The sequence below is a fragment of the Gambusia affinis genome, linkage group LG03, assembly GCF_019740435.1.
Source record: "Gambusia affinis linkage group LG03, SWU_Gaff_1.0, whole genome shotgun sequence".
Classification (NCBI taxonomy): domain Eukaryota; kingdom Metazoa; phylum Chordata; class Actinopteri; order Cyprinodontiformes; family Poeciliidae; genus Gambusia; species Gambusia affinis.
This window is the reverse complement of record NC_057870.1, coordinates 21,963,455-21,991,024: the sequence shown is the minus strand read 5'-3', so window position 1 is coordinate 21,991,024 and position 27,570 is coordinate 21,963,455. Positions and strand designations below refer to the sequence as shown.

The 27,570-nt window shown below is 37.6% G+C and overlaps 1 protein-coding gene across 3 annotated transcripts in view; it reads left to right on the top strand.

The window, feature by feature from the left end:
• The first annotated feature begins 214 nt into the window (after positions 1-214).
• LOC122827889 (netrin receptor UNC5C-like) overlaps positions 215-27,570 on the top strand; it is a 193,340-nt gene continuing 165,984 nt past the window's right edge. For all 3 annotated transcript variants that reach the window (XM_044110982.1, XM_044110983.1, XM_044110981.1), the window contains exons 1-2: positions 215-298; positions 6,318-6,861. In XM_044110982.1, the coding sequence (XP_043966917.1) occupies positions 6,744-6,861 (118 nt within the window). In that variant the 5' untranslated portion in view covers positions 215-298; positions 6,318-6,743. The remainder of the gene's footprint in view (positions 299-6,317; positions 6,862-27,570) is intronic.

The following is a 27,570-nucleotide window of genomic DNA, read 5'->3' as shown; positions in this document are numbered from 1 at the left end:
TGTTTTTATTTTTAGAACAGAACAGCTTCAGATGAAGTCATACATAAATCAAATCTTCTGTAGAAACAATATTTTGTGCATATGTCTCAGGAAGAAATCCAGACAAACGACTTTGTGTCTGTCTCCTTGTCAGTCCTTTGTGAATGGATTTCTTGAACCACTTTTGAAAATTCCCTTGTGGAAGTTGCACCCATTCGGGATGAAGAGTGGATGACACGAAGCCATCTAGGGAATGAGACTGTCAGTACTCATCACCAATCCACCTGCCGAACATCTACAATCAAACGTGATGTCAAAGGTATGATGCCATGAATGCTTGTGCTTTTCAAGCGACGGTTGGAAAGTACACAGGCAAGCTCAGAACAGAGGCAATCTCTAAATCTCATTTTTCTCTATCCCAAAACACAAACACACACATGCTGTAATCACTCACATCTAGGTGTACCACCTGTGCCCCTCCTTTCCCTCTCAACCCCTCTGTAATCCACTTGAATGTAGCTGGATATTAGATTAGAAGTTATAGATGTGATTATTCGTCCCTGGGCACAGTCATCTATTTGCTGATTAAAACATGAACTGGGGGCCATTATGTAACTGCTTAAAGAGATTAAACCTAGTCACCCTCTTGGGGGCCTGCTCTCTGTCGTAACAAGCAATAGAAATAGCACAGGCAATGACACCTATGACAGTTTTTACTTCAAATCTTTTTGGTTTTCACAGCTGAAATACACCAAATAGTCAGAGAAGGAGCATGTGTGGAGTTTCAAGTGATGATTTATGTTTTACCTGAGCAAATGAAACTTGAACCCATTGAGAGTGCTGTAGTTTACACATTGTATATGGCTTTGCTTTGTCACATTGTTCACTCTACATTTTAACAACTACAGGGTACAGGGTTTGTCAGGTCATATACTCTCCCATTATCTTTGCACATAATAAAAGAAGCAGTATCTTTCTATTTAGGTTTGGAGAAAATAATACACTTTAGAAAAGAGAAGCATCTCTTACATCTCTAGACACCTGCTTTATGAAGTCAGTTTTATGCCTTGGCCAGCAGTCTCTGACCAGCAGCCTGCACCTAGGATTTTCATCAAAACTATACCATTCTGGCTGAAAGATGGCAGCATCCCTGTTAGCTATCATCAAAACTCAGGGGTTTATATCAGATATATGCCACAGTATTAGAATATAACTTTTGATTTGTGATTCATGTATTGAAAGGTGCTATATGTAACTAAAACTTTCCTTGCTGCTTGTCTACTTTGTTGTGTGGGAGAAAAGCCGTCAGCAGTCAGTCTGCTTGTTTACCCGGCTGGATTCTGAGGAATTGCTAATAGGGCCGCTCAAAGATATGCATAATTTACTTAAACAATTGTATTGACAGTGTAGAATTGTGGCATCGATAGATTTCTAAATGAAATGTAACATTTACTTTAATCTGAAAAATCAACTTTTGACAACTGAACACCAGTCAAATTATTTGTTTTTATCCAAAGCAAGAAGCTTTGGATACCTCTGGTTCCAAATCACTGTAACACAGGGAATGTTAGGTGTAGCTCATGTCCTGCTAAATGTCTCTGCACAGCATCTTTGGAAGACTGATTTCAATGCAGCCCACTCCTTGTAGATACTCTCCAAACCTTTGAATAGAGTTTTGCTTTACAATCCCCCTGAGGGCTAATCTTTTTTTTCTACCGTACATTTTTTTACAGTACATTCAACTTTCTAGAACTTTTTTCTTGGATACAGCGCCATACCTGGCATTTTTTAAGGAAATTGATCTCAGCATTTGATCATTTTGTGAAACCTTTGTGGATACACTTTCTCTGTTTTATTAAAACAGGGTGAGCTATTATTTCCTATAGCTATTATTTGAAAAGAAAGTACACTGAGCTTTGGATTCCAATTTTAAAAAAATATTCTATTCTTGAAAATATATTTTTTCTAAAAGGTTAAAGTTCATAAGCACAAATGTTTCAAGCAAATATGCTGAAATAAAACACTAAAAAACCAAATATATCTCATTTAGTGCTTCAAATCATAAAATATGCTCTAGTCCTTTCTTTTTTACTGTGATGATCATATCTTCACAGCTTATTTCCTTATTCCTCATTATTTTTTTCTGCTGTGGATTACAGACCGACAACCAAATATGTTAACTTTCTGGGTGCTGTATGGCGATCTCTGTAATGATTATAAACATGAATGTGGAGTTTTCAGCTTGGCTTTGATGTTCTTTACTTTCAAAGAAAGAGCAAACTAGAAACAGCGTAACAAAGTCCCAAAAGAGTTGCAGCTTGAGGACACTACAGCAGATTGAGTTTCTCCCTGCTCACATATAGACATGAACACACAAAATTTAATTAGTCTCGAGACTTTCGCCTTCTTAAATTTGAGGAGACATTTAGTAACTAGATCTTCAATTCACTGTTTTGAAACTGATAATACTAATTATAAATGACAATCAAATTCTCAAATTTAATGCAGTTCAACAATGCTTTCTTAAACCCAAGCAGAATGTAGACATTGCAATTATTCTCATCATGTAAGTTTCTTTGTAGAGTCATTAATGATTAATACAGCTGTAGGCAGGAATGGTTTCCTGTTGTAGATTGTGTTGCAGGGAATCTGCAACAAAACAGTCATAATAACTGTTTTGGTTAAGAGCCAAAACAGTTATAAGAGCCAGCCATTCTTATCAGCTTGTTCAGCTTTTTAAAATGAAGCATCACCTTGCTGAATAATGCTAAAAGACCTAGCACACTAATTTAATGAAGACACTCTGCTCAGAACATCACTGAGATGTCTGGAGTACAGTCATCCAGGTGAATACTGAATTTTTTGTAGTAGCATAAGTGTACATACAGCGTAGTTTTGGAGAATATTATTATGGAATTCATTTTCAGCTAAAGTGAGACAGATACAAATACAAACTAAAATACTGCTAGATCCACTAAGTAGACATAGTAGTATGAATGTAGAATATTTTCTTTGTTTTACCACAAGTTGCCACAAGTTCCATATCTCACGCAAGTATTACATTTAAGTCACCAGTAATCGATATCAGATATATATATGTGTTGCTGCATATTGGAACTGTGAAGGTCCCATTGCTATCGACTAACTTCTGTAAGTGCTGATCTATAACCATGTGTGCCATATGTTTCTTGTGAACCTTATTGCTTCCCTATTCCCAATAAAGTGGCAGAATAAAAAGGCTTTTACAGGTCCCTGTGGTGTAGCAGCTACTTCCAGTGGTAGTCACAGAGCTGCAGGGCTGCTGTGGTGACAAATGGCACCAAGCACATATTTTACTATGGCCATTTACAATGCATGATCCAAGCTGTGCTGTTCAAATGACTGCGCAGCAACACTGTCAAGAGTTATGGTGGCAGTAGGATTATGCATGTGTGCTAGTGTGCTGCCCACTTACTGTACAAATATTTATTGAGCTGATTTAGTTAGTCATTTAAGCATTTAGCTTTTTTCTTTATTTGTGTAGTATATATGAAGATGACACCAGTCATGCATGGTGATTGCCAGATTCAGGAGCTCCTGTGTTCGAGCATGCTTTTGGTGCCCAACCCACACAAGTTTTTATTGAACAAGATCATTAAAATAGATTAATAGTAACATATACATGCACTCTATTGGAAAATGGCCCTCTCTAGGTCAAATACAAGGTCCTCATAAACATTGTATCATATTTTATTTTTTTAAAAGTCTGTCATGGTTGTTGGTTTCAATGTGCCAACAAAAATATTTATATATATTTAATGTTACATTAACAGTTGAAAGAAATGTCAGAGATTTATGTGTTATGTATGTCTTTAAAATTATAAGTTTGAATACAGAGTGATTACCATAACTTTAAACAATGATGCCAACATGAAAATGCCTTTTTCATAAATATCAAGACTATATCTTTCGAGGCAACCAAAATATTTGGACCCTGAGCTTCTGACCCTGAAGGCTTTTGTGAAAGTCTGGCCCTCATTGCATGTTATCAAAAATGAAATTTGGTAAATTTCCCCACTACATTTATTATTAATTTAGCTGGAAACAAGATTCAATTCCATCTCAAAAGTAGTAACAGACCACATCTTCATTATGAAGACCTTTTAAAAATCCAATTGTCTGGTTGTGACTCACCAATTAAAAATTGATCACATTTGTTATATTCATCTCTGCAGTGTTTCATGATGCAGCTCTTCTCTATAACCTACTTCATGGTCGTTTAGACTGCAGCCTGCTGAAGGATCTCATTTTATGGTTATAATATTATGTTCTGGGTTCCGTCGTGAATACAGCATTTCCCCTTGTTGCAGACTGTATAACATTTTTCCCTTTTGCTTATGTGTAATGGGATGCACTGCCTTCAGGGAACAAAACTACAAAACCTTGAGATCTTAAGGTGTTGAAGATCTAACAGACATGGCCACAAGTTGATGCACTCTCAGAGAACATATTTATTCTAATATGCTTTCTTTGCTGTTCTTCGTTTGGGTCCTTTGTTGAATATCTGGCACTCATTCATAGCCCCATCCTCAAATGACGCTTGAATCATATATTGGAAGAAAATTTAGGAGAGCAACAGAATATTATAATGACCACTCACCTTCACTAAACATGTTCCAATTTATCAAATCAGCTGTTTCTAGCTCTTAGGTACTCAAAAACATGAACTTGTTGAAGTTCATGTCGAACATCTTTACTTGTAGGTTCAACATGTTTTTTATTTTTAAAATTCCATCCTAGCAATTTACCTAAATAAAACTTGAGAAAGTCTGTCATGGTTCTTGGTTTCAATGTTCCACTTTAAAGACTACATGAGAGCTTCTTGGTAAATAAGTCTATCTCAAAAATCTCCAATTCAAAATACTTTGAGAATATCCTGCAGTGACATATTTGAAGTGTTAATTTATATGACAAATAATGTTTTGGAAATGTAAAGATGCGAAGGTGCAGGCTCCCTTTTTTAAATTAAATTTTTAATGTCATCACTTATTTTTATTGTCATCACCGTCTGACAAAAATAAATATAAAATTACTTTTTAATGACCCTATTAGTGATATTTTTGCTTAGTTTTACAGACAAATGCTTCTCAAGAAACAAAAGAAATATTATTTTAAACAAAAAAAAAACATAAAGTCCATCTGAAGGAGTTGACAGTGCATGATGGAGTTGACAGAACTGAAGGTGGTGACAAACTAGTGAGTGAAAAGAAATATTTGATATATGTGAAGTAATGCCATTTATGTAAAATACATTAAAATGAATTAACTGCACAGATTTGTCAACACTATCACTGAAAGAGTAACAGCTAAAAGCTCTGATGGAGTTGACAAAATGCCAAACTACCTCAATTTATATGTTATTCTGAAGGAGGCTATGTTGTAGCTTACCAGGTCCATAAAATCTTTACAGTATACTAAAATTAAGCATTTATTTCACAAAATTTCATTAAAGTTTTGTCAGTTGTCAGTTATGGTGTTGACACATTGTGGTTGTGATGAACCACTTAGGAATAAAACGGAAGAAAAAACTAAAGAATAACTTAAGCTAACAAGAGCTGCCTAGCCCTCTTATCAAAGGAAGAGAAAGGAAGACATCATGGGGTCCTCAGAAGTTCTGATGCCCCCCAATAATGCCTGAATTTTTTACATTCTTTGACAAAAACTTGGAACAAATTTCAATTGAGTTGGAAAATATATAAAAATGATTTTTAATTAAATTTCTTGATACTTATAATTGTTTATTTGAATACATATACCTAATTTTCATAATATATTATCTTAGTATTCCTTTAATTGTTTTAAACTATTATAATGCATTGAGTTCTGCTCCAGGACAAGGGATATTACAGACATCCACCTACTACAAAGTTTAAAATAAAAAATATTCAGCAAACACCAGAAAAACATACATTGTTGTGCTCACATGGCCCAAGTCAGTTTAGTCAGATATTTCAAGAAATTACGTTTTGTGTATATTTTATTCAAATTTTGTACTTTATCCATAGGACCTTTTTTGGTCCCTCTTTAAAAGAAGAGGGACAAATTTGGTCAAGCCTTAAAAAGCTTTCACCGAGCCTTGCATTAACTCACACCAGCAAGCAAATTAACATACTTGGATGTTTCAAAAACTGTCCATTAAAGGTCCATGTCGGAAATTATCAAAAGTTAAATCGCTTGCTTTATTAGCGCGACGGAAGCTTTCCATATCATTGACGCACTGAGAGATTATCACAAACACGACATGTGCTTGAATAAAAAACTGTATATATTATATATTCTATTTTTGTTTTTCACTTAAGTATGTCCGAGGGTAAAGAGAGTGGCAACCTGAAGCGGAGACGTAGAAAGTGAGAGGCTCAAAGTGGTAGCCAGAGGGCGGTGGCATTTCTCTCTCTCTGCGTAAACGGAGACTGTGGCGGAGCGGAGAGAGCGCACGGAGAGGAGAGCAGATCGGAGAACAGTGGCGAGGCAGCAGCGCCGCTGACACAAGTGGCGGGACCGAGCAGTCATTTCCACCACCTCTACCACAGCTTCAGCCGGCTGCAGCTTTCTCACAAACACTGGAACTATAGAGGCTTTACAGCCACACCACTGGCGTTGGACTTCATCTGCAGATCCTGTGCTGGAGTAGCGGAGGGGGGTTCTTATTTCCCCCCACCCACCAACACCATCGTGGACGGAGGAGTTGCGTGTGTTTGTGCGTATTACGCCGTGTCTACTCTGTAATGGGCAAAAGTGGACTGAGGAGTGGAGTAGCGCCGGGGGGTTCTTGTCTGGTGAGAATGTTCGCCACGCCGGAGATCCTAGTTCTTTTGGTTCTTGCACACGCAGGAGTCGCTCAAGGTAAGGCACGGAGAGCGCCTTTTATAATTACACCTTCCCACGTTTAAAAAGTGATGAACACTCTCCCTCGTTGCCGCATGCCAGTAGTAACTGAACCCATCTGATAGTTCTGATAGTTTTATTTAATCCGAGTTGATGCTGATGAGTCGGTCAGCATCAGACTGCACGGGCATTTACGCATATTTTCATTTAATGTAACTTGTTAGAATGATTTCCTTTATTCCGCAGTTATTGTAAAAAGATCGGAAGTCTATGACGAATCAGTAGAAATACTTCTATGGAGGATAATTTTCCCTCTTACTCAGTACGGTTGTTTTCATTAACAAACAGGCAAATCCAATCAGAGTTTGCAGCTCAGACCCAAACTCTGAAAGGCAGCGTTCCGTTTCACGCTCAGGCCACTGATGTAATTTAGAAGCACTTTGCAAAAATATACAGGCGACGCTCCGCTGCCCCTATTGGAAAACTGATCCGAAGTGGGCTTTAAGCTGCAGGACACCCGTCAAAAAGCTTCTAGGCAATTACTGATCTCACAGCAACTCCGCCGAATAGCTCACTGCTGAAAGATCAAACCCTGAGGCTCCAAGATCAGAGCAGTTTACATGATGATATTAGATAATATGCTCCAAAAAAGAGCTTAGTGTGAATGATGGTACAATGTCCGGTGGGGAAATGATTTGCTTTTGACATATTACTGTGTTCACTATATATTCCCCCAAGTGAAGCATAAACGTGATATTGAAGTGATATTTCACCCAGCACCGCTGCTGGTAGTGGGGATCTAGGTTGATCGAAGAAACACGTATAAACTTTTACCTATTTAGGTATTCCATTTCTTATTTGGTGAAAGTTGGGAATAGTATTTTTTACTTAAACTTTTTTTTTATTTTATTTTTTTTAAATAAGCTGCTTTATTCTTCATTTTGCCTTGTAAAAGGTTGGCCTTTTTCACCCCTGACCTGATCCTCTGCTTTGATATGACTATAATATTCCACTTGAAAAGCTGTTAAAAGAAAAATACACAGTAATTTGCCCTGTCTATGCTACAGGATGCAGTCCATAAATTGGTATTGACATTACAAATTGGCCAAGGGCTTTTGTGCTGCATTTGGGAAGTAATTGGACATGATGTTGCAGCTACCTTTCTCCCGTTGCCCGAGGGAGCAACATTTCAGCAACTAACTCCAGTATTCATTAGAGCAATACTTCAATGGTTTGCAGCCAGATCAATAGATTGCAAATAAGAGACACATTTTGAGCAGGTGGAATATATGCGATTCTGACACCAATGTACAGTTTAAAGCTGATAAGTTGGAACTACTTCTGTGCAGAGGAGCATTTCTCTCATTCTACCTTCATCTATAAAGGCTTTTTTTGGTCTCCCCACTCTGTGTCTGGCTTGCCAGTTATGTTTTTGTATATGTTTCAAGCAACTCGCCTTGTGTCTCTGAAGTTCTTTTTTTTGTGAGCACTCGTTAGTTGTTCTACTCACAAACACAACCTAACTCTTGGGAGGAGGGTTGTTTGGTGTAGATGCCTTTTTTTTCTTGGTCCCTCATTGGGAAACTCTGCTCTCAACCAGTGTAGCTATAGACTGCAAATGTGAAATGGGAAACAAATACTTGCTCTTGCCAAATTATTTCTCCTCATGCCTTACTGAGTATCTTATGTCCTGCTTCTGCCTCCAGTTTCTACTCATTTTTGAAATATGTGCTCAGGCAAGTTTAATAGCTAAAATCTTTTCCATGGTTGTAACTTATCATTAGAATGATAGTCTTTGTAAAAATGATTCTGGGACTGATTTAGATTAAAGTCCAGTGATGATGCAGGGGAAACCTCAATCAGCGTTCTTAGATGGTTTTTTTAGTATTTTTTTTTTTTTAATAAAGACTTACTGTAATCCTTGCAACTTGATCAGATACAGTGGTTTCATTTCAGGCCTTAATGAATGCAACGACTGTATTATGGATATGTTCCTGAATTGTGCTCTCCTTTAAACACACAATGGGAGGAGGAGTGATAGTTTACATCCACTCTGGGCAGCTTGAGTGCGTGTGACTGCTTTCTATCTGTGCCCCTCCCTCAAGCAGTTGAGCAATTATAAAGCCATTAGTTGAGCGTCTTTATATTTGATGTAGGGTGAATAGGTGTCGCTGTACTCACACTTAAACGTCCCTCTTGTTTAATATAATCACTGAAATGTTGAGTAGCCGCATTGTACAATTCATTTTATATGGGATAATTGGGAAACCCTTTGGTGTGTTGAGGTTTTATATATGTCCTAATAAGATCCAGACTGTAACATGTTGTGCTTTGGGCTTCTTTCTTTTGTAGAAAACCCATTTTTTTCGTAAGAGATGTTTATTTTCCTCTTGGACTACATAACGGTCAGTTCAGTGTAAACTGAGATGTGGAAGAAAATCAGCTTAGGCACTTGCTATACTTGGTGTTTTAGACCACATCTCTTTTGAACCAGTTTATGGGATCACTGGTGTTCAAAAGGGCCACAAGAAGCTAAAATCCATGAAAACGTCACATCCTCTCTAAAAACAATCAGAGAGGATTGTTTCCACCTATTTTAATAGTTCAAGCACCAAATATGCTTTGCTATGTATTAACACACACTGCAGAAACCAACTTTTGTACTACAGCATAAGCTAACATTTTCAGTTGCTGCTTGATATATTGTGCAGCGGAAGAGTCGTAACTTTGCAGTTCAGTAACATGTTAACATCCATAGGGTTCTGGTCATCTTTGTGTGGCTATTTATGGCCAGAAAGTGTTTATATATTTTAATATGGCACAAGACAAAAATAAATTAAAGAAATAATACCTCAAGGGTGTTGTTACACATATCTCACTTGGGTCCCAGTTAGACAACTGCAAGAAACATTTTCATTTAAATTTGAGTAAAAAAAAAAACTGTAATAGCTAAGCTGCACCACAGGACACAATAGCATAAACACAAACACTGATAAGCTCAAAATTGTTAAGAAGAACCTATGCATTGCAAAAGCAGTGGTAGGCAAGTCTTTACCAAAATAAACAAAAAAATATGTAATTCATATTCATGTTGGTAACTTTGTCTTTTCCTCTCAGAAATCAATATCTTCAGCTTACATTTGAAGCTTGATGATAACAAAATTGGGACAAAGTGAGATAAATGGAGAAAAACAAAAAAAAAATGGCTCCATTAATTGTGTTGTTTCCAGCTCTTGAAACAAAAGAGGGCATGTCTGAAGTATTTCCATTTCTTATTGTCTCCAGTCCACATAGAAAAACCACTAACCACTATTTTTAAATGTTTTTTGTAATACACTCTTTTAAACCAAAAAACATATTTTTTGTGTAGCTGGGTGATGCAAACTGAACAGAAACTGTCATATAAAATATTGCTTTTGGAGTGTTCACTGACCTAGGTCTGACATTTTACAAATTCTTGTCACTTTTCAACATAACACTATTCAAAACTGTGGAAAACCAAACCTTGAAAGGCACCAGGTACTTTCCACTGGTGCTATCCAAGCATTTCCCACTGGGAGGAAACCCAGGGGCAGACCCAAAACTTGCTGCAGGGTCAATATCGTCCCCTTTGGCCTGATAATGTTCACTTTTCTTTGCAATCAATCCATAAAAAAAATGTCATGCTTTCACATTACTTATAGTCTCTTCTTTTTGGATGCCCCAGATATTTTTTCAATAGTACTACATGTTTTCTACTTAGCATTGGCTGGACACTAGTATCAAGGTTTTAAAATGTAAAAAGAACACTGAAAATATAGTGTAACTCAGCACTGCACCTTCCCAACATTCTCTTGTCTTTGCTTACAATAAATACAAGAATAAATAGCAAATTTTCTAACATACACAGCGCTTCTTCCAGTTTCACAAGCATGCCTGAATGTGAATGTTGGCATCTGAAAGACTGCCAACATCACTTGGACAGACTGATTAATACATATTTTCTTTAATCAAAAAACAATGTTTTTAAAATGTAACTTAATAAACTGGATTTTATCAGGATATATCATAGTTCGTTGAGTTCAAAACAAGTGTGATGATGCTGAAAGTGTTTGAGGTTGATGTTTGTTTTTGAACTTGGCAGTTTGGGGACTGTCTTAGAGAACTCCTGTGGAGTGTGTACTTGCGGGTGTGTTTTTATGTGTGCATGTCTACGAACTTGGCACTATCGCTGTGCTCCAGCAGAGCTTGCAGGGTGTTATGGCATTGGTTTGTATGTATGCGCACACATGCGGCATGACGATGCTGCCAGGGCTACCATGCTGTCTCCCATTATGCTCTTATCCTGTCCCATGGTGTAGTTTATCCATGCAGGGTTCAGCGCTTGTAGGGGGGACAGCTGGGAATTATTGGAACTAAATAGGACACTTTGATTGGTCGTGCTGCCCCAACTGGCAAAGTGCAATTGGTTGAGCTGGTTTTATGTAGTAAATTTGATGGCGGGCCTCTATCAGAAGGAGGGAGAACTGAACGAGTGAGGAAGGGAGATCTCTCTGGGTGGCTCGTACGGGCTTTGATCACTCGACTAGGACTTGACAAGCTGACTGCCTCCAATGCACACGCATGCGCCTGCATACACACACACATTCTCTCATGCACAGCAAGATATTTCTGCAGTGGAACAATGCTGCATTTTGTCCACAATCTCTGGGTGGTGTGTGAGCGTGCTCTGCATCTACGGTGTGTGCATGGACAGGCGTTCACAAGAGTGTGTGAAAGGAAGTCTTTGACTGTGTTTCAGACTCTCTCTTCTTTTTTTTTTCTTTTTCATTGGACCCTCCCGCTGCGAGCATCAGCCTAGTGATTACAGATCTTCCTTGCCCTTCCTGTCCTTTAAAAATTATATATATTTCTGGTTAATTCAGTCATGCATTTCATTGACTTTCACTTTTTATGTGACTAGTAGTAGGACATTAGTCGTATTTGCCTTTTCAATTCTCTATCTGTATTCTTTTAGTTTGTTGGCTGTTTAAGAGATTTAATGACCTCTCTTCGTGATTCAAGTCCGATGGCCTTGCTCGTCCCTTCACGGTTATCTGTTTATGTTTTACACTCAAAGTATAGAAGTATAAACATAGCCGTTTGGAAAAGGAAGTAAAGGTCGAAAACTAGCATGGATCACACATCGCCGAAAAATGGGGAGAGGCTTTCAGGAATGTGTTACTATAGGACAACTTGTAATTGTTCTGTCATGTCAACTAGTACTGGCGATGTTACATGATGTCCTACATGCTGTCAGGAGATGTAGAGAAAGAAGTACAATTCTTTGTCACGCCGACAGGGGATACAGGTGATCAATTATGCGAGTTAAATGTTAGAACTTATTCTGCAAATGTGTTTCCATCTCTCCTCTTGTGCATGAATTTTTTTTTTTGGAAAAGCCAAAAATCATATTACGCAAGCTTAAAAACTTTTCCTTGAAATTGAGGAAGTTATTTTGAAATTGGCATTTTCCATCAATCTTTGCTAATGCGATACCTCAAAATGAACACAAAAACATTGATTGTAGCATAGTTACTGTCCTCTTTTGCTGCGCAGTGAGAGTGAGTTGTCTGACAAATCTGACCTCTAGGATAACTAAATAAACTATGTTCACACAACTGTTGCCACTTCAAACTGTATTCTCCACATCAGGCTTTTTACAGATTTGTGTTTAGCAAGAAAACTGCAATTGATGCATCATTTGTCTCAACTTGAAATTTTGTTTTGTGGTACAAAAGTCCTGTTTTCATTTTTTTTTTTTTTTTTTGAGAAGATTAAACACCAGGTTTAAAAACATACTTTTCAAAATATTACATTGACAAATGGAGGCTCTTTTCTTGTACTCCACCATATGTCTCATTCTCCTTTGGGGGTAAACCCAGGATCGAACGTAAGAATGCATTCTTGTGTGGGTTTGTCTAAGTGCACTTGATTTTCTAGAGATGAGAAAAGAAAAACAGGAAAAAAAGAAAGAGATAAATGCCCTAAAACTGATTCCCTGCTTCTCCTGCTGTTGGGCATAATCCCTTCTAGAGTTTCATGTAAAGATCTGGAATTATGAATTTTTCATGGCCTGTGTAACAGAAGGCCTCATTTGGTGCTCTCATTTCAAGGCTTTTTGTTGCAGTTTAATATTGTGCATCTCTGTGCACGTGGGATGGTGGCAGTGAGAAAAGGACACTTATTTCCAATTGATGGCCTACTATATAGTTCCCACTGGCTCCTTGTGGTCCTGTAGTGATAAAAATATTAACATATTTAGTTTTTTTTATCTTTACAATAAAGTTTATTTTGTGATATGACTTGGTAAATTCTGTTCTTTGGTCTGGTACTGTTATAAAATGACAGACATTTTGTCAAAAATATCACGTTATAGTTTTTGTATACTGACGTGTACAAAATTATTGCCAAGTTCTCCTGATGTCACATTTTTAACAAACTGGAAAAAAAAACTGTATCTCAAATCTCTAAAGAAATCAGTTGGGCTTGGTGAATTTCCGTCACTGAGTGCCAGGCTGCAGATTTTCTAACTGGTGAATGAGCTTACTACCCTACTCATGTCACTTGTCCCCATTTCTCTGCCTGGCTCGGCTTCCTCATATTTTCTGGCCTGCTTTCGCTTTTCCCATCTGCTTTCTCTGACATTCTTCTTGCTTTCTAACCTTCAGCTTGTTTTTAAAAAAATATTTCTGTCCTCTGTTGTTGTTTCACACAACCCTGTTTCCCTTTTCTATGCAAATTTACTCAGTGTGGCCAGAACAGTGGACATATTGTTGTGTGTCTGAACTGGGCCTGGAAACAGCGGGACATTTTGTTTTTGTGTGCATGCATTTGGTCATTGAAACTCATCAGTCAGCCAGAAGGAGAGGACTTGCTTGCATAAACAAAAGTTAAATGCAGACAGACTAAGCTCAGAAAGAGGAATTGGGGATAGGTAGAGAAAACGGACTGCATTTTGTGCCAGCTGCTTTCCATTGACATCTCACCCTGTATCTTTGCTGTGAGACCTTGCCTCTGTTCACTGCTGGCTGCTTAGGTTTTCATGGTCTATATATTCTTTTTATTTGATCTTGTAAAACCTGCAGTAAATAGCTCAACTTGGTTTATTTGCTTCAAAAAGAGGCAGCGAGCTGCACTCATGGGAGTCATGTGATCAGAAAAGGCATTTTTTTCCTTCCTGTGTGAAAACAGCAACTTGTGCCTCTCAGTTTAATCCCATATTGTCTCTCCTGTGTCTGCCCCTGACACTTTTTGTTTGGATTCAAGCTAAAGATCGTGCCTGGTGTGGCCTCACTTTTGTTTTCTCATGAAAATCTTGGCAGTAACCTATACATCACTTAATTGATCTGTAGCCACTGTCGGGTTCGCTAAATGACTTAGGTTATAAACTAATCAATCTTACTGGTCAAAATTAAGTCAGTAAAATTAGTTTCAGCTAACGAGTAATTCTTGAACTCATTAAGTTGCTACACCTTACACTTTATAAGGAAGAGTTGGAGAGTTTCTTTCAGCTTACTAAAAATTGCATTGAAAAACATAATTCTAACATTAATAAAGCAATATCTTCCCGTTACTAATGAACAAGTAAAAAAACAAACAAAAAAAACAAGCCTAACTTAAAATATCTAAGAAGTAACATCAATAAAGAAGACAAAGAACTAGTACACAGTACTTGTTAACTTGGGTTTATAATTGGAGATATTTCTCTTTGCTGTTTGAAAAGTGAAAGCGTTTGTTTAGGTTTTACATGTAAAGGGAAAACTATTTTATGATCTAAATTGCAGTTTTATGACTTAGAGGAAAGTGAAAAGGAAAGAGAAGAGAAAAAGCTGTCAAAGGGCAAACTAAAACAAAACAAAAGAACTTCTCAGAATGTTCCTAGAGAAGTTTTGAGAACAAGGAAAGTACCTTTTGGATCCAACACATGTTGTTGTATTATTTTATTGCGGTTGCAATCCAGCAGGATAATCTGCCCTGTTTGGCTCACTGGGGTCTGACTTCTGAGATAGATGAAAGCTTTTTAGGGTTCAGTTGTAAGGACTGGTTTCAGATATTGCACTTCCCTCTTTACCTTATCAACCAAAGCTGATCATCCAAAGGATGTCAAAAGTAGACAAAAAGATAAAACAATAACATTTTAGTTCATCTACTGGTGACACTGATGAAGTACACACATAAATAAATACTGCACACTGTACGTTTGGAAAAAGCTTTCCCTTAGGAGGCAGACATGACCAGCAGATGGGCCTTGGGTGTGCTGGCATAGTGGTCTTTTTTGCGCATTTGGGGCAAAAGAGCCTTATTTGTGCTGCCATGAATATGTGATTAAGTTACCGTTGAGAAAGACAATATGTCGCAACAGGAGGTCTACAGAGCTGGGGCCCAGGTATTTTTGTTTTCACCAAAAGCTTGTTATGTATATTGTACTGTTTTCACAGCATGGGAGAGGAAGAATAAAAGAGGGGGAGAATGAGGGCCAAGTCTGAATAAAATCAGCAGTATAGGGCGATGAAGAAATAGTGGACTGTGAATTAAACAAAATAGAAAGAAAATTACATAAGAGAAGATGCTTTTCTCCTCTTCTTTTTATGAGACAAAGAAGATAATTTGAAATTTAGGGTCTTTTTTGATGTTAAACAATGCTTCACTGTACAAGCCCATTGAACTCTGGGTTGGTAATGGTTAGAGGAAGTGGAGGGAGTAGAAAAGGAGGGCGCAAGCAAGCTAAGTAGTGTTTGGAAGCAGCCTGAAAGATTACAGGTAGTCTTTCTCTTCCTCATATTTTTCTCCACTTCATTCTTTCCCGTTCTCCCTCTCTTGTTTCCTTTTATCCACCTAGCATTATTAAGATCTAATTCCTCTTTTTTCCACCTCATCCAAGCTTCAACTGCCCTTCAACCCCCTCATCATTCTCTGTAGATCCCAACAGTAACTTTTTTCCCTCCTTCTCCTGACCCGCTTAGTCCTTGCCAAAGCTGTCTGGGAATCCAATGATCCATGTGAGGGAATATGCAAAAACTTGAAACCATAATTACTGTAATCACCACTGTAACCTTTTACCTTCAGCTTACATCTGGGTTTGCACATGGTCATGCACGCATACACAGATGAGGTATGCTTGCTGCTGAAAGAGTACATTGTAATTCTGTAGGATGGCATAAAAAGGGGGATTTAGTGTGTGTTGTACAATATGCTTTTGCTTGTCTGTTTTCCATGCTGTAGAAATGATGTAATTCACCTTCCAATTCTTTATGTTGGCATAGTAAACATAAGAGGGCAGCCCACATGCATAGAATATGCAAATATAACAGAAACCATCCATCCATTTTCTGTTCACCCTTCGTCCCTAATGGGGTCGGGAGGGTTGCTGGTGTCTATCCCCAGCTAACGTTCCAGGAGAGAGGCGGATTCACCCTGGACAGGTCGCCAGTCTGTCGCAGGGCAACACAGAGACATACAGGACACACAACCATTCACACACACACACACACACTCACACCTAGGGAGAATTTAGAGCAGGGGTCTCAAACTCCAGGCCTCGAGGGCTGCAGTCCTGCAGTTTTTAGATGTGCCACAGGTACAAAACACTGGAATGAAATGGCTTAATTACCTCCACCTGTGTAGATCAGTTCTCCAGAGCCTTAATTATTCTATTCAGGTGTGCTGCAGCAGAGGCACATCTAAAACTTGCAGGACTGCGGCCCTCGAGGCCTGGAGTTTGAGACCTCTGATTTAGAGAGACCAATTAACCTGACAGTCATGTTTTTGGACTGTGGGAGGAAGCCGGAGAACCCGGAGAGAACCCACCATGCACAGGGAGAACATGCAAACTCCATGCAGAAAGATCCCCGGCCGGGAATCGAACCCAGGACCTTCTTGTTGCAAGGCAGCAACTCTACCAACTGCGCCACTGTGCAGCCCCGTAACAGAAACTATCTATTCATTTATTGTCTGTACCTGCTTATCTTTGCAGAGCAGTGGGGATGTCGCTGGTGGCTATCTCCACCAGTTATTTGGCGAGTGGCAGGGAACAGCCTGTACAGATCACTAGTTTATCGTAGGTCAACATAGAGACACACAGGATAAGCAACCATGCACACACACCTAAGGAGAGTTTAGAGAGACTAGCTAATCTGACAGTATTTAGAGAGAGCTGGAGCACCTGGAAAGAACCATTCACAGTCAGAACAGGCACTGTGACCCTCCACCCCTCCAAGCTTTGGGTGTTTTCCAAGTTGGGAGAGAAGGTCCTGGATTTGAACTCGTGACCTTCTTGCTTTGAGGCAACAGTTCTATCAACTGTTCCACTGTGCAGCCAGACAACTTACTAATCTAAAGATTTTCTTGTGTAGAAATTGAGCAAAAGTATATTCACATAGAAACATACGTTGTAGCCTACTTGTGATGGTGTATATAAACCTGGAATATTTTACTCTGGAGGTGACAAGATTACATGCAAGCAGTTTACTTTGATTCATTTCAACACAGCATTCTAAGTGGCTCATAAATATGGGCAGCACTTTGCTGAAAAGGCATGTTTCACACGTTTGGAGCACGGCTGTGTATGAATGTGTGTGTGCGGATGAAATGTCACATTGTTAGTTTCCAGAATTATCTGTGCATGCAGCATTTTTTCCATCCCTCGAAGGAATACAGGTAGGATGGTGCCAAAGGTGGAGATTGGAGACAAAGGAAAGAGCATAATGACTTTCCACTGTTAAAATCACGGCTTTGTGAAATCTTTTGTTTTCCTGTGAAATGCTGAACATAGAGGAGCAAAAGGAGGCAGCGGAATCAGAGGAACGAGGTGGAGCAGCCTTAAACACATGGAAGTAGAAAGATATAGTGACTTGGATATGGGAGTTCTGTGAGCAGAAAAGACTGTCTGGATAGTAATTAATCTCAGTCCTTAGAGGGACGGAAGTAATCTGTTAAATAGAAAAAGCCTGGATATGGACTTTGCTGGAATTTACAGTACACTTTTATAGAAACTATAGTATTTACATTCATTTCTCTTGTTTAGCCTATTTATGAATTATGGTCAGTTAAGCTGTACTTAAAGTCCATGAAGTCCAGACCAGTGCCCATTACTACTTGATTCTAGGTTGAAGAAACTCACCCAGTATTGTGACTAAATACAAAAGACATAAAATTAGGCAGGTGATTTATTGTACAGATTTTCTGTTGAATTAGTGAATTTCAACCATAAATTTTTTTCCCATTGAGTCAGTTTTTATGCTAATCCTGGAGCAGTACTTTTGCTAGTTTTATAAATACCTGGCATTCAATAATTTGGTTTTCCTCAGCCAGGGAGCAAGCTTAGTGCCATATCATTATGCTAAAACATCTCTTCTGGTCAATGTTTGATATTCTTTGTTTTGCATTCTGAATTTATGTGGAGGTACACAGAGTAGTGAAATAGCTAAACTATACAGATCATTGAGCTTGTCTCCCGATCCTTACAAAATGTTGTCCAGATATGTTATGTTAGCAGCACTTTATGTTTGAACAGTCCTGATTAGCATTTCAGATCTGTGAATATAATTACAAAAAGGGATTAAATATATCATTTGAGCCTAGATTTATTAATGTGACTCTGCAGTGTCAGAAAACACACTTCTTTGGAAAAATGTAAATGGTCCACACTCAAATTCAGATAATAGTAGTCAATTAAATATGTAGTTAAAATATGACCTCAGTTTTGTGTCATGTTGGACTTACCTTCAGGACAGAAAGGGCAATGTTAAAATGTAAATGGGGATTAGACCCAGGATGTTCTCCGGCAAGACATTGGACCCCAAGTTGCCTACCAGTACTGTATAGGCCTTTTGGTGTGTGAATGTGAGATAGAGAGATGAGAAAAATTTTACTTGAAACAGAAAGAACTGGTGCAGGCACAAAATAAGATAACAAATGGAACTGATTGAGTGAAAATCTCAATTTGTGGTAATTTTTACAATCTATATTCCACTAATACAACATGAAGATTTTTAATATTGTATTTACTACGGTTTTGAGCAAAACATGCACTGATCTTCCCTGATTTTAATGGTCCTGTTTTGTGGTAAATAAAATATTGTTTTTATAACATGTTTTAGTTTTGCTTGGCTTTCAGTGAATCCTTCACACATATGGATGCATGTGTATTTATGCATGGCAAATGTGTGTTTGTAAATGGGTTGTCTTCAAAAATGTAATAGGTGTGTGGTGGTATAGCCACTACTTTTTTTAAGTGCACGGTTTGACAGAAGTCAACTTTAAGGTTATTCAGCCCTGCCTCCAGACGAGTTTAATGGGTGGGCATCAACTTATTTTGGGTGGGTAAAATTAATCGATGTACCTGAACATAGACAACATCAGTAGCCTACAGCAGTGGTCCCCAACCTTTTTATCACTGCGGACCGGTCAAGGCTTGGCAAATTTACTGCGGCCCGTGTGAGGACGGGTGGGGAGGTCACATCACATAATTTTAAATTTTTTGCCCCGATTTTCCCCTAATGACAATCGTAGAACGTTTCGAGTTCTAAGATTGTCGCTTGTGATAATTGTACCGTTATCCTGTCTGTGTGGCGTGTTATGTGGAATGTCGGACTGCTCCCATCTAAAATCGGGCATATTCAACATGTTTGATTGTCTTGGCCCTTTTATCGCAGCCTGTGAGGTTTTCCCTGACTGGGAGCGAGAACACAACCTGTTGAATGTGACAGGTAGGCAATGAGAAAGTGTAGTGATGTAAGCACGGTGAATTCCCAAACATCTGACATGGTGCAACTGATTTAGAAAGGTTTAGTGCATAGTGCAGCAAATAGAGCAGCTTCTCCCGTCTCTCCAGTCTTTTATTCAACTTTTTTTTTTCTTTTTCTCACGTCTTTTATTGCTTAAAATGAATCCACAAACTATCACTATTGCTTCACAAATACCTGAGTAGCATCAGTATCTTTATGCCTTGTACTTGCTACACCTACGCTAATGATGTAAACTATCAAAGTTTTAAATGATTAGTTTGAAACATTTTTCCTGCTATCCTTTAAACAGGGCCGTGAAGCCTGTGGCGACATACAGAGTTTAACAGGATTTTTTAAAATTAATAATCATCATTGATGTTTGTATAAACAGCATGTTTGTAAGTACAGCAAGAAAAACTTTAATGAGCATATTTACCGATATAATGACAGTAATTTGCCACATGCTGGGGTATCATCTAAGAGGTTGCTGCCAGAGTTTAGATGGCAACATTTTATATCCACGTTGCAATATCTTTGTTTGTATTATGAAGCTCCCCTGATGTCATTTTCCATTTCTGTTTCACTGCATGCATCCTAATATATTAAATTATTTCTCATTTATATGCTAAGATTATTTTGTTTATGTTGCAGCTCCACGCAATTTTCCTAACCCTGACATAGCGATTAAGTATTTACTCTGATGGTTCTAGGATTCCATTTTACATAAAAAATCACTGTGAACTTGTTTGAAATCTCACCGATTCTTTCTGTTCGTCTTTTCACTTTCTACAGGCCAAATGCCTACGCTAACCTCACAGTTCAAACTAAACTATTGAATAAGTGAGAAGTTTCAACTTTCTCTTTCTGAGCTGAGTTTATCTAGTGCAGCCTCCTGGGATTCTCTTTTGAAATAAAGGCTTTGTCAAGGAATGTAGTAAAATATTGTAGCTCAAACTGGAACTCTAAATTTCCTCCTTAAAGTGAAATAAAACCCCCTCAAGGTGGCATCCTGTGTCACTTTGTGAAACCTTTCTGCTATTTATGATTTTAATATATATTTTTTATTTTTGTGAGCAAGAAGAATGCATTGTCTTCAAGTGTTGCAACCCTCTCTGATTTCTGCGCATCTTGTATCTATGTTTGCTGCCTTTAAATGTTGCGCTTTCTTTCTTCTGCAATGGCAATAACATAAATTCTGATACTTTATTTTGTTGTTAGTTTTTAAATTGACTTTTGTTGACAGAGGCTAAAAGACTTTTCATCAGGCTGGTTAACACTAGTTGGTTATATAAACATTTTGAAGAATCCCACACGACTTTAAAATGTTTTGACAACATTTTGTGCACTATGGACAAAAAGTAGAAAGTTTTAATATACAAAATACAAAGAAATTGTTACCAATCTGACAGTGCCACGACTGGCTAACCATTAGCTGATAACTTAAGTTGACATCAACATAAATTAAAGGGCTATGTCACCTATGTTGAATATTGATTTACATATATATGCAACTAAAAATAACCCATATTTTGCATTTTCTTGTTTGTGAGCTCGATCTGTTGTATTGCATTCTTTGAAACTTCTGAGTCCTTTAACAATGGGAGACTAAAAAATGTGCGGCTGCAAAGTCTAGGTCTTACATTATTCATGTCTGCAAAACAGTTCATCAAATCAAAAGTCCTTATACTAATTGCAGCTAAAACAGAGGACAAGAAGTGAGCAAAACAGATGTGGAAAAAAGTCAAACGCAGAGGTGTCAAATGTAACATGAGACTGTTTTTAATGTTACCAGTTTCAGTAAAATGGTTGTGGCTGTTTTTAGTATTTTTGTGTCAAAGATATATTGTAACAAAGAGCCTTGGTAGTTACTATAACAATGACATAAAATATGTTGAATTTATATAAATTTATTTGGGAACTGTATAAGAACCATTTGATAAATGTGGTGCAAACACATTCATCAAATGCCATTGTCAGTCAAATAAAATAATCTGTAAACATTTGGATAGTTGGAGCTGCTTCATTTCCATGTTTAATTTATTACTGCTTCCTTTAAATATTTTTAGCTTTATTTCACTGTGAACTGATTTCATAAAAATATCAAAACCTACCCCCCATGTAAGCCATTTTTAGTCCAGCCATAGAGTCCTGCTTGTAATGATGTACACCAAAAGAAAACTTTGGCCTCCTTCTGGTTTATATCAAAACTTGCGCTCCAGCACACTTGAATTTTCTGGAATAGCGTTTAACCTCCACCACATATGTATCAGCTTTTTTCCTTATTTTATTCAGCTGACATTATCGTCATCTTCACCATCCTCTTCTCAAAGCACAGCTGTTGTGGTGGTGCAGTAATATTTTTTTTTGGAAAACAAACTGGCTCAGTGTTTAATGACATGTGGCTGAGTTAGTGAGCCAATACTGGGAAATCACACAAACACACATACACACAGCACACTAAGGAATAAGTGTCTCTGTCCTGGTCCTGGTCAATACAAGCATACAAAGGGTTTTTCAGGAAAAGGAGCCAACACACTCATAAGGTTACATTGGGATGACTTGGGCTATTTGGTAGTTAGTATAAATGTGAATAAACACTGTGTTTCCAAATAGACTAGTTGTGTTTTTGGCAGGATTTTTATGAATCCTGTTATTCTCTGTCTTTCATCTTTTGTAATTTGGCTGCAATGGCTGCCAAAAAATATTAAAAAGGCACATAGATGGTCCAACTCATATGGTACCTCCTGTGTTAAGTTTAGTTTAAATTTGTGATTACATGTTTGTAATATATTCATATGCCTGAAACCTTTCATGGGTTGTCATTTTATAACATGAAGGTGAATTCTGAGTCAATTGCATAGATTTCAAACTGATTTTATTTAAATAATTCAGTAAAGTTCAGTTTATTGATGAAATTAGTTAAAATGTTTTCAAATTTTATGTGTTACAGCAGTATATAATTGTAAGGTGCAAAAATGATAGATTAGATTTCAAAATGTTGACCTACATAATGTGTAGAACTGAAATAGGCTGTAACATAATATTATGTATAACACTTTTGTAAGGAAATATATGATTATAAAAACTAGTTTTGATGAAATTACATTTAGAATAATTTTTGGATATACCATTGTAATATTGTTACTTCAAATCTTCTGAAACATAATAAAGATACATAATAACAGCCCATGTACTAAATGTGAAAAGTAGCACATAGTCAAAACATAAAACTAGCTAACGACATCATTTAGATTTCATATTTTGAAGACTTCTACAGCACGAGGTCAACAGAAACTTTACATGAATGGCACAACATAAAACCTGAACATCCCAGCATAAAATAACAGCAATGGGCCCCAGTTGTTGTATTATGCAGTCTGGAAATCTGTTGCAAGTGTCCATCTGTATGTCATATATTTAGCATTTTATGCAGTGACATCATGTGTATGGGGTTACTTTTGTGAGAGCAGATGAATAAGCACATAACTTACATCATAGTGTCATAGTAGGGTTATTTTACCACATCAAAGAGCATGTAAGCGCTTTTGAGCCACCCGTGCTTTCTCAATTCTCTGTGTCCATCTCTGTTTTTCTTTGACTACAGCTCCCTTTCTCTTTCGTTCCTCCTCTATTTTTTCTCTGCTTCGGATACAGTCTTCCATTTTTTCCATCAGTGCTTCCTTCCTGGGGGATAAGGGAGATTTAACTTTGAACAAAAAGAAAGAAGACGGAAAACTTTGCTGAAATTTTTGAAACATATTCCCCCATCTCTGTTCTAAGAAATGTCATCCACACCCAAGGAACAGTTTCAAAAGAAGCAGAAAGTATCTAACTAAAGCCAGACAATGCCCACGGCTCCCTCTAGCTCTCGCAAATCCTTGTATTGTTGCTGTGGTTATTTGTGTTCCCTCTTCCTCTTGAGCCCTCCAGGGTTTTGGTTTATCTATGCTCAGTGCTGAGGTCTTGTCGGAAAATAAGAGCAGGGTTGCCGTTTTGGCCTCAGGTCAACTTACAACACTTGAAAGTTTGTTTTTGGTGTGAAAATTTACTCTGAACTTTTAGTTCTGATTGGATGTGATGCTATTTTTTTTGTTTCTGACATTGTGCTATATTTCACTGCATGTTTCACGGTTTTAGTTCAGCTGTGAAGCATGCCCCAGAGTCCACACCTGCTCAACAGGCCCCATTTAACTGCATCCTAAATGCATCAGACTATAAAGTTATGCATTTTGACCACACTTAGCATCTGATGTGCATACAGAATACTGTTAACTGTAATAAGTTGCCTGATGGAAAATAACTGAATGCTATTGAAATGTCACATGAGATGGAGAAAAGTATTCAATTTTCTCTGCTTTGTAAGAAGAAGTTTCTTAATTGGTTGTGAGGGAAATCAGATAGGACTAGTTTAGAGTGACAACCAAGTTGTGTGACAGGGCAAAGGCTTTAGAATGCTCCACAATGATGTGTGTTAGAAAAGATAAGTTGTGTGACCGTTGTGTGATTAGAAAATGCATAAAACTATGTGTGATACTTCTGTGCACTCAGTGCATCCTGAAATGACTGTTTGCTGTGTGCACTTATTGCTAGTAAGAAATAAATACAGGAGAACTGTCTCAACTGTCTCTATTAAAACTCCCTTTCCACGACAATTCAAGAGCACATTATGCCACTATTAAATCCTCTATTTTGCAGCTTTCAGGAGGAAAAGGCAGTCTTCCTTCTTTCCTGAATAGTTTTTTCGATGTGTTGTAGACTTTGGTTTATGTCCCTAAAGCTTTTAGTTCCACTGCTCTGGATCTGCAAAGCTAAAGGGGGGGAGGCATGTCTAATGAATTATTTACAGAGCACAGAGTTAAGATAACAAAATGCTTCAGAGTTTCAGACGCACTGGTGCCATCAAAGGTATGCAGACTATTTACTCACCTGGCAATAGGTCTGGGACATACCTTATACTATTAGCTATTTCTTACAAAGTGCCTCACCTAAACTGGAAGAAAAAAAATAAAAGAAATCAGATCAGAATGCAACACATGCACAAATAAAAGATACATTTTCGCTTTCCAGAAAAGACCTTTAAAAAAACACTTGCTTTTGCGAATTAACTTAAGCCACCAGAATATTTCTACATGTTAAATGACAACTTGCAGCAAAGTGATAGAGGGACTGTCTTACTGTTCTGCTCTGTTATCACTGTTGGTCAGATATAGTGCAGGTAAAACTAGACTGTCCTCATGAATCCATTGGATAACATGTAAACATTTTGGAGATGAAAGTTAAAGAGCTAAAGGGGGGAGATTAGAAAAATGTGCATTTTTGAGCTTGATATCATGTTAAAATGTTATCCCCTCATGCATGTTTGAAGAATCCTTAAATTTGCCATTGCAGCTATTTGGAGGTTCTTAAGCATTTCTTAAATTTCTATTTCTATTTCGGCCTCACAGAGCACCCCTCCATGACTCAGCTCCATCAGACTAGTAGCAGCAGCAATTAGATAACACCTGTTGGAACTGCGAGTCTGCTGAGTTTATTTTATGATCTACTTCTCAGTGCGGCACTCCTAAGAACAGTTGTAAACAGGATAATGGAGAAGCATTGTTGTGACGATGTGGTGAAGGTGGATTATTGGAAAAAGCAGGAGCATCTTTAAGAGGCAGAGGCCAATTTCAAGGTGTCAAATTTCTTTTAAATTGCATTTGTTGTACACAACATTTTATAGCAAGTGAAGGTAACCAAGTTAATTGATAGGGCTATTTAATGACAATATGTGACTAGAACATTTTTAAGGTTTTCCTATTTTGTCCAAATAGGAAGTCAAGATTCTTTAGGCTGTAGACTATCTTCATATATTTTCTATTGTCTATTGCAACCAGTTTGTCTTCAGAAATCAAACAAGGTAAATATACCATTTTACCAAGTCTGATGCATAAATTGGGTAAATCTCTCTCACAAACACAGATATACACACGCCTTTTAGGTCTTCTAAAGTGGACATTTAAGAATCAAGGACTTTTTTCTTTGGGCTGCTCCACTGAGTAGGTCACACACACAAACACTCCGCTTGTGCGACACAGTATTGATTCTGAGTTGTTCTTTTGCTGGTGGTTAAACAAGACAGTAATAATGGAGCAACATTGTTTAGACTGCTTATTGAACTGTGACTGGCCAAATTGATTGCTGTCTTCAGCTTTGGGAATGCATTTGAGTCTGCTTGTGTGTACATGTGTGACTTTGACTTTGTAACGTGGGTAGTTGCTAGTATTAATGTCTCTGTTTGCTACTGCTCGCAACAAAGTAAAGGACAAGTTGTTACTTTTAAGAACATTTTCTTTTCTAAGCTTCTTCCATTGATTCTTCGGTTTTAGTGTTAGTCTACTAAAAAGGAAGCTAAGATATAACTTCTGTAAAATAAAGGCCGTTATCAACAATAAGGGGGCTGAAACACCTGACACAGAAAGCAGTGATGCCACAAGTAGTACGATGATCATTTGTGACATGCCAAAGCAAAACCAGGAACAAGTAACCAGAGCAACAATGGAGACTTGTTCCTGGTTTTGCCATGGCCAACCACATTTTATTTATGTATTGATGAAAGCATTGTATAGCTGACTGGATAAGTAGCTTAAATTTGCAGATGAATTAAAATTAATTTGTTGTTTTGCAGTGTTGGTGCAATTAATCAAACTTGACTGATGGTGTGGAATAATCAAATGGTTTCTCTGTGGTTCCAAAAACCACGGAGGATAAAGTTTCTGTTTTGGTGAATAATTAGCCGTTTTGCAAAAGTTCTCAAATACTAAGGGAGTCTAAAATTTGAAAGTACTTCAAGTTGGGTGATGATAAACAGGGGTTTGGCTGATCTTGCAATGTTTTTCGATTTAAGTTAGTTGTGGTAGAACTATTGCGCTGTGGACCTTGGGTCTCTGATGAGACTAAGGTTGAGTGATAAATGGAAGATCCAATCAATCTAATGAACAAACTATGATAAAATGAAATAGTATACTGGAAAATAACTACAAAACAAATTAACTAATTAAAATAAGATACATTTTAAAACATCATTCTCCATCCAACAGAATAGGAAGGGAACAGATCATGGGTGTATCTCTGTCAGAGGTTGGGTCTCAAAAGACAACTCTTAATTGTCCAGCTCCAGGTTTTATATGCAGGAATCAGTTTCTTATCAGGGATATCAAAGCGCAACTAACTAGTTTGAGTAAAATGGATGCCCAGCAACAGTATTATCTGCTTGTTGTAGAAAATAATCATCTGTACCATAAAATCCGGTGATCACTGCTCACCACTTGCAGAATGTATGTTGCTTTTGGTCTGAAAATCACATAGCACACTGTGAAGACAGCTTTTATCTTTTTGCTTATCAATTTGCCTTTTTTTAATTCAAAGAAAACATGCACAAAAATTGTACCAGGTGAGTGCAGACAGATTTGAAGACTTCATAAGTACACCTAAAAGAAAGCTGTCTTTTTATTTTAATTAGTTAATTTGTTATCTTTTGATGTGCTTTCCTCAAGGCTTCAAAATAATTCATTGAGGTCTTTGCATTTTTATTCATCACAAGTTTCTTTGATACAACACAAGGTTGCACTGTCGAAAGATTTCCAGGCCTAAAGTCCTACAAGTATGTATGAATAATTTATATTAGCTTAATATTGAAATTTGTCATTTGTTTCCATGCCAAGGCCCTGTGACAGGAGAATTAAAGAACACTTTGACACTCAGTCATGAACCATCGAGATGTTTTGATTTGACACTGAGTGCATCCAGTATTTTTTTAATTTATTTATTTTTTTATGAGCAGAAACTCTAAAGCACTTCAGATGTTTCAGCGCTCTTCACATCCTAGCCTCAACCGCTGAATTGGTCTCTGGGAGACCCAGAGGGAGATACCCTGTTGGCATTTTCTGCTCTTTCATTAAAGCTCTTCCGTTATTCACATGTATGCTTACAAACATCCTTGTGC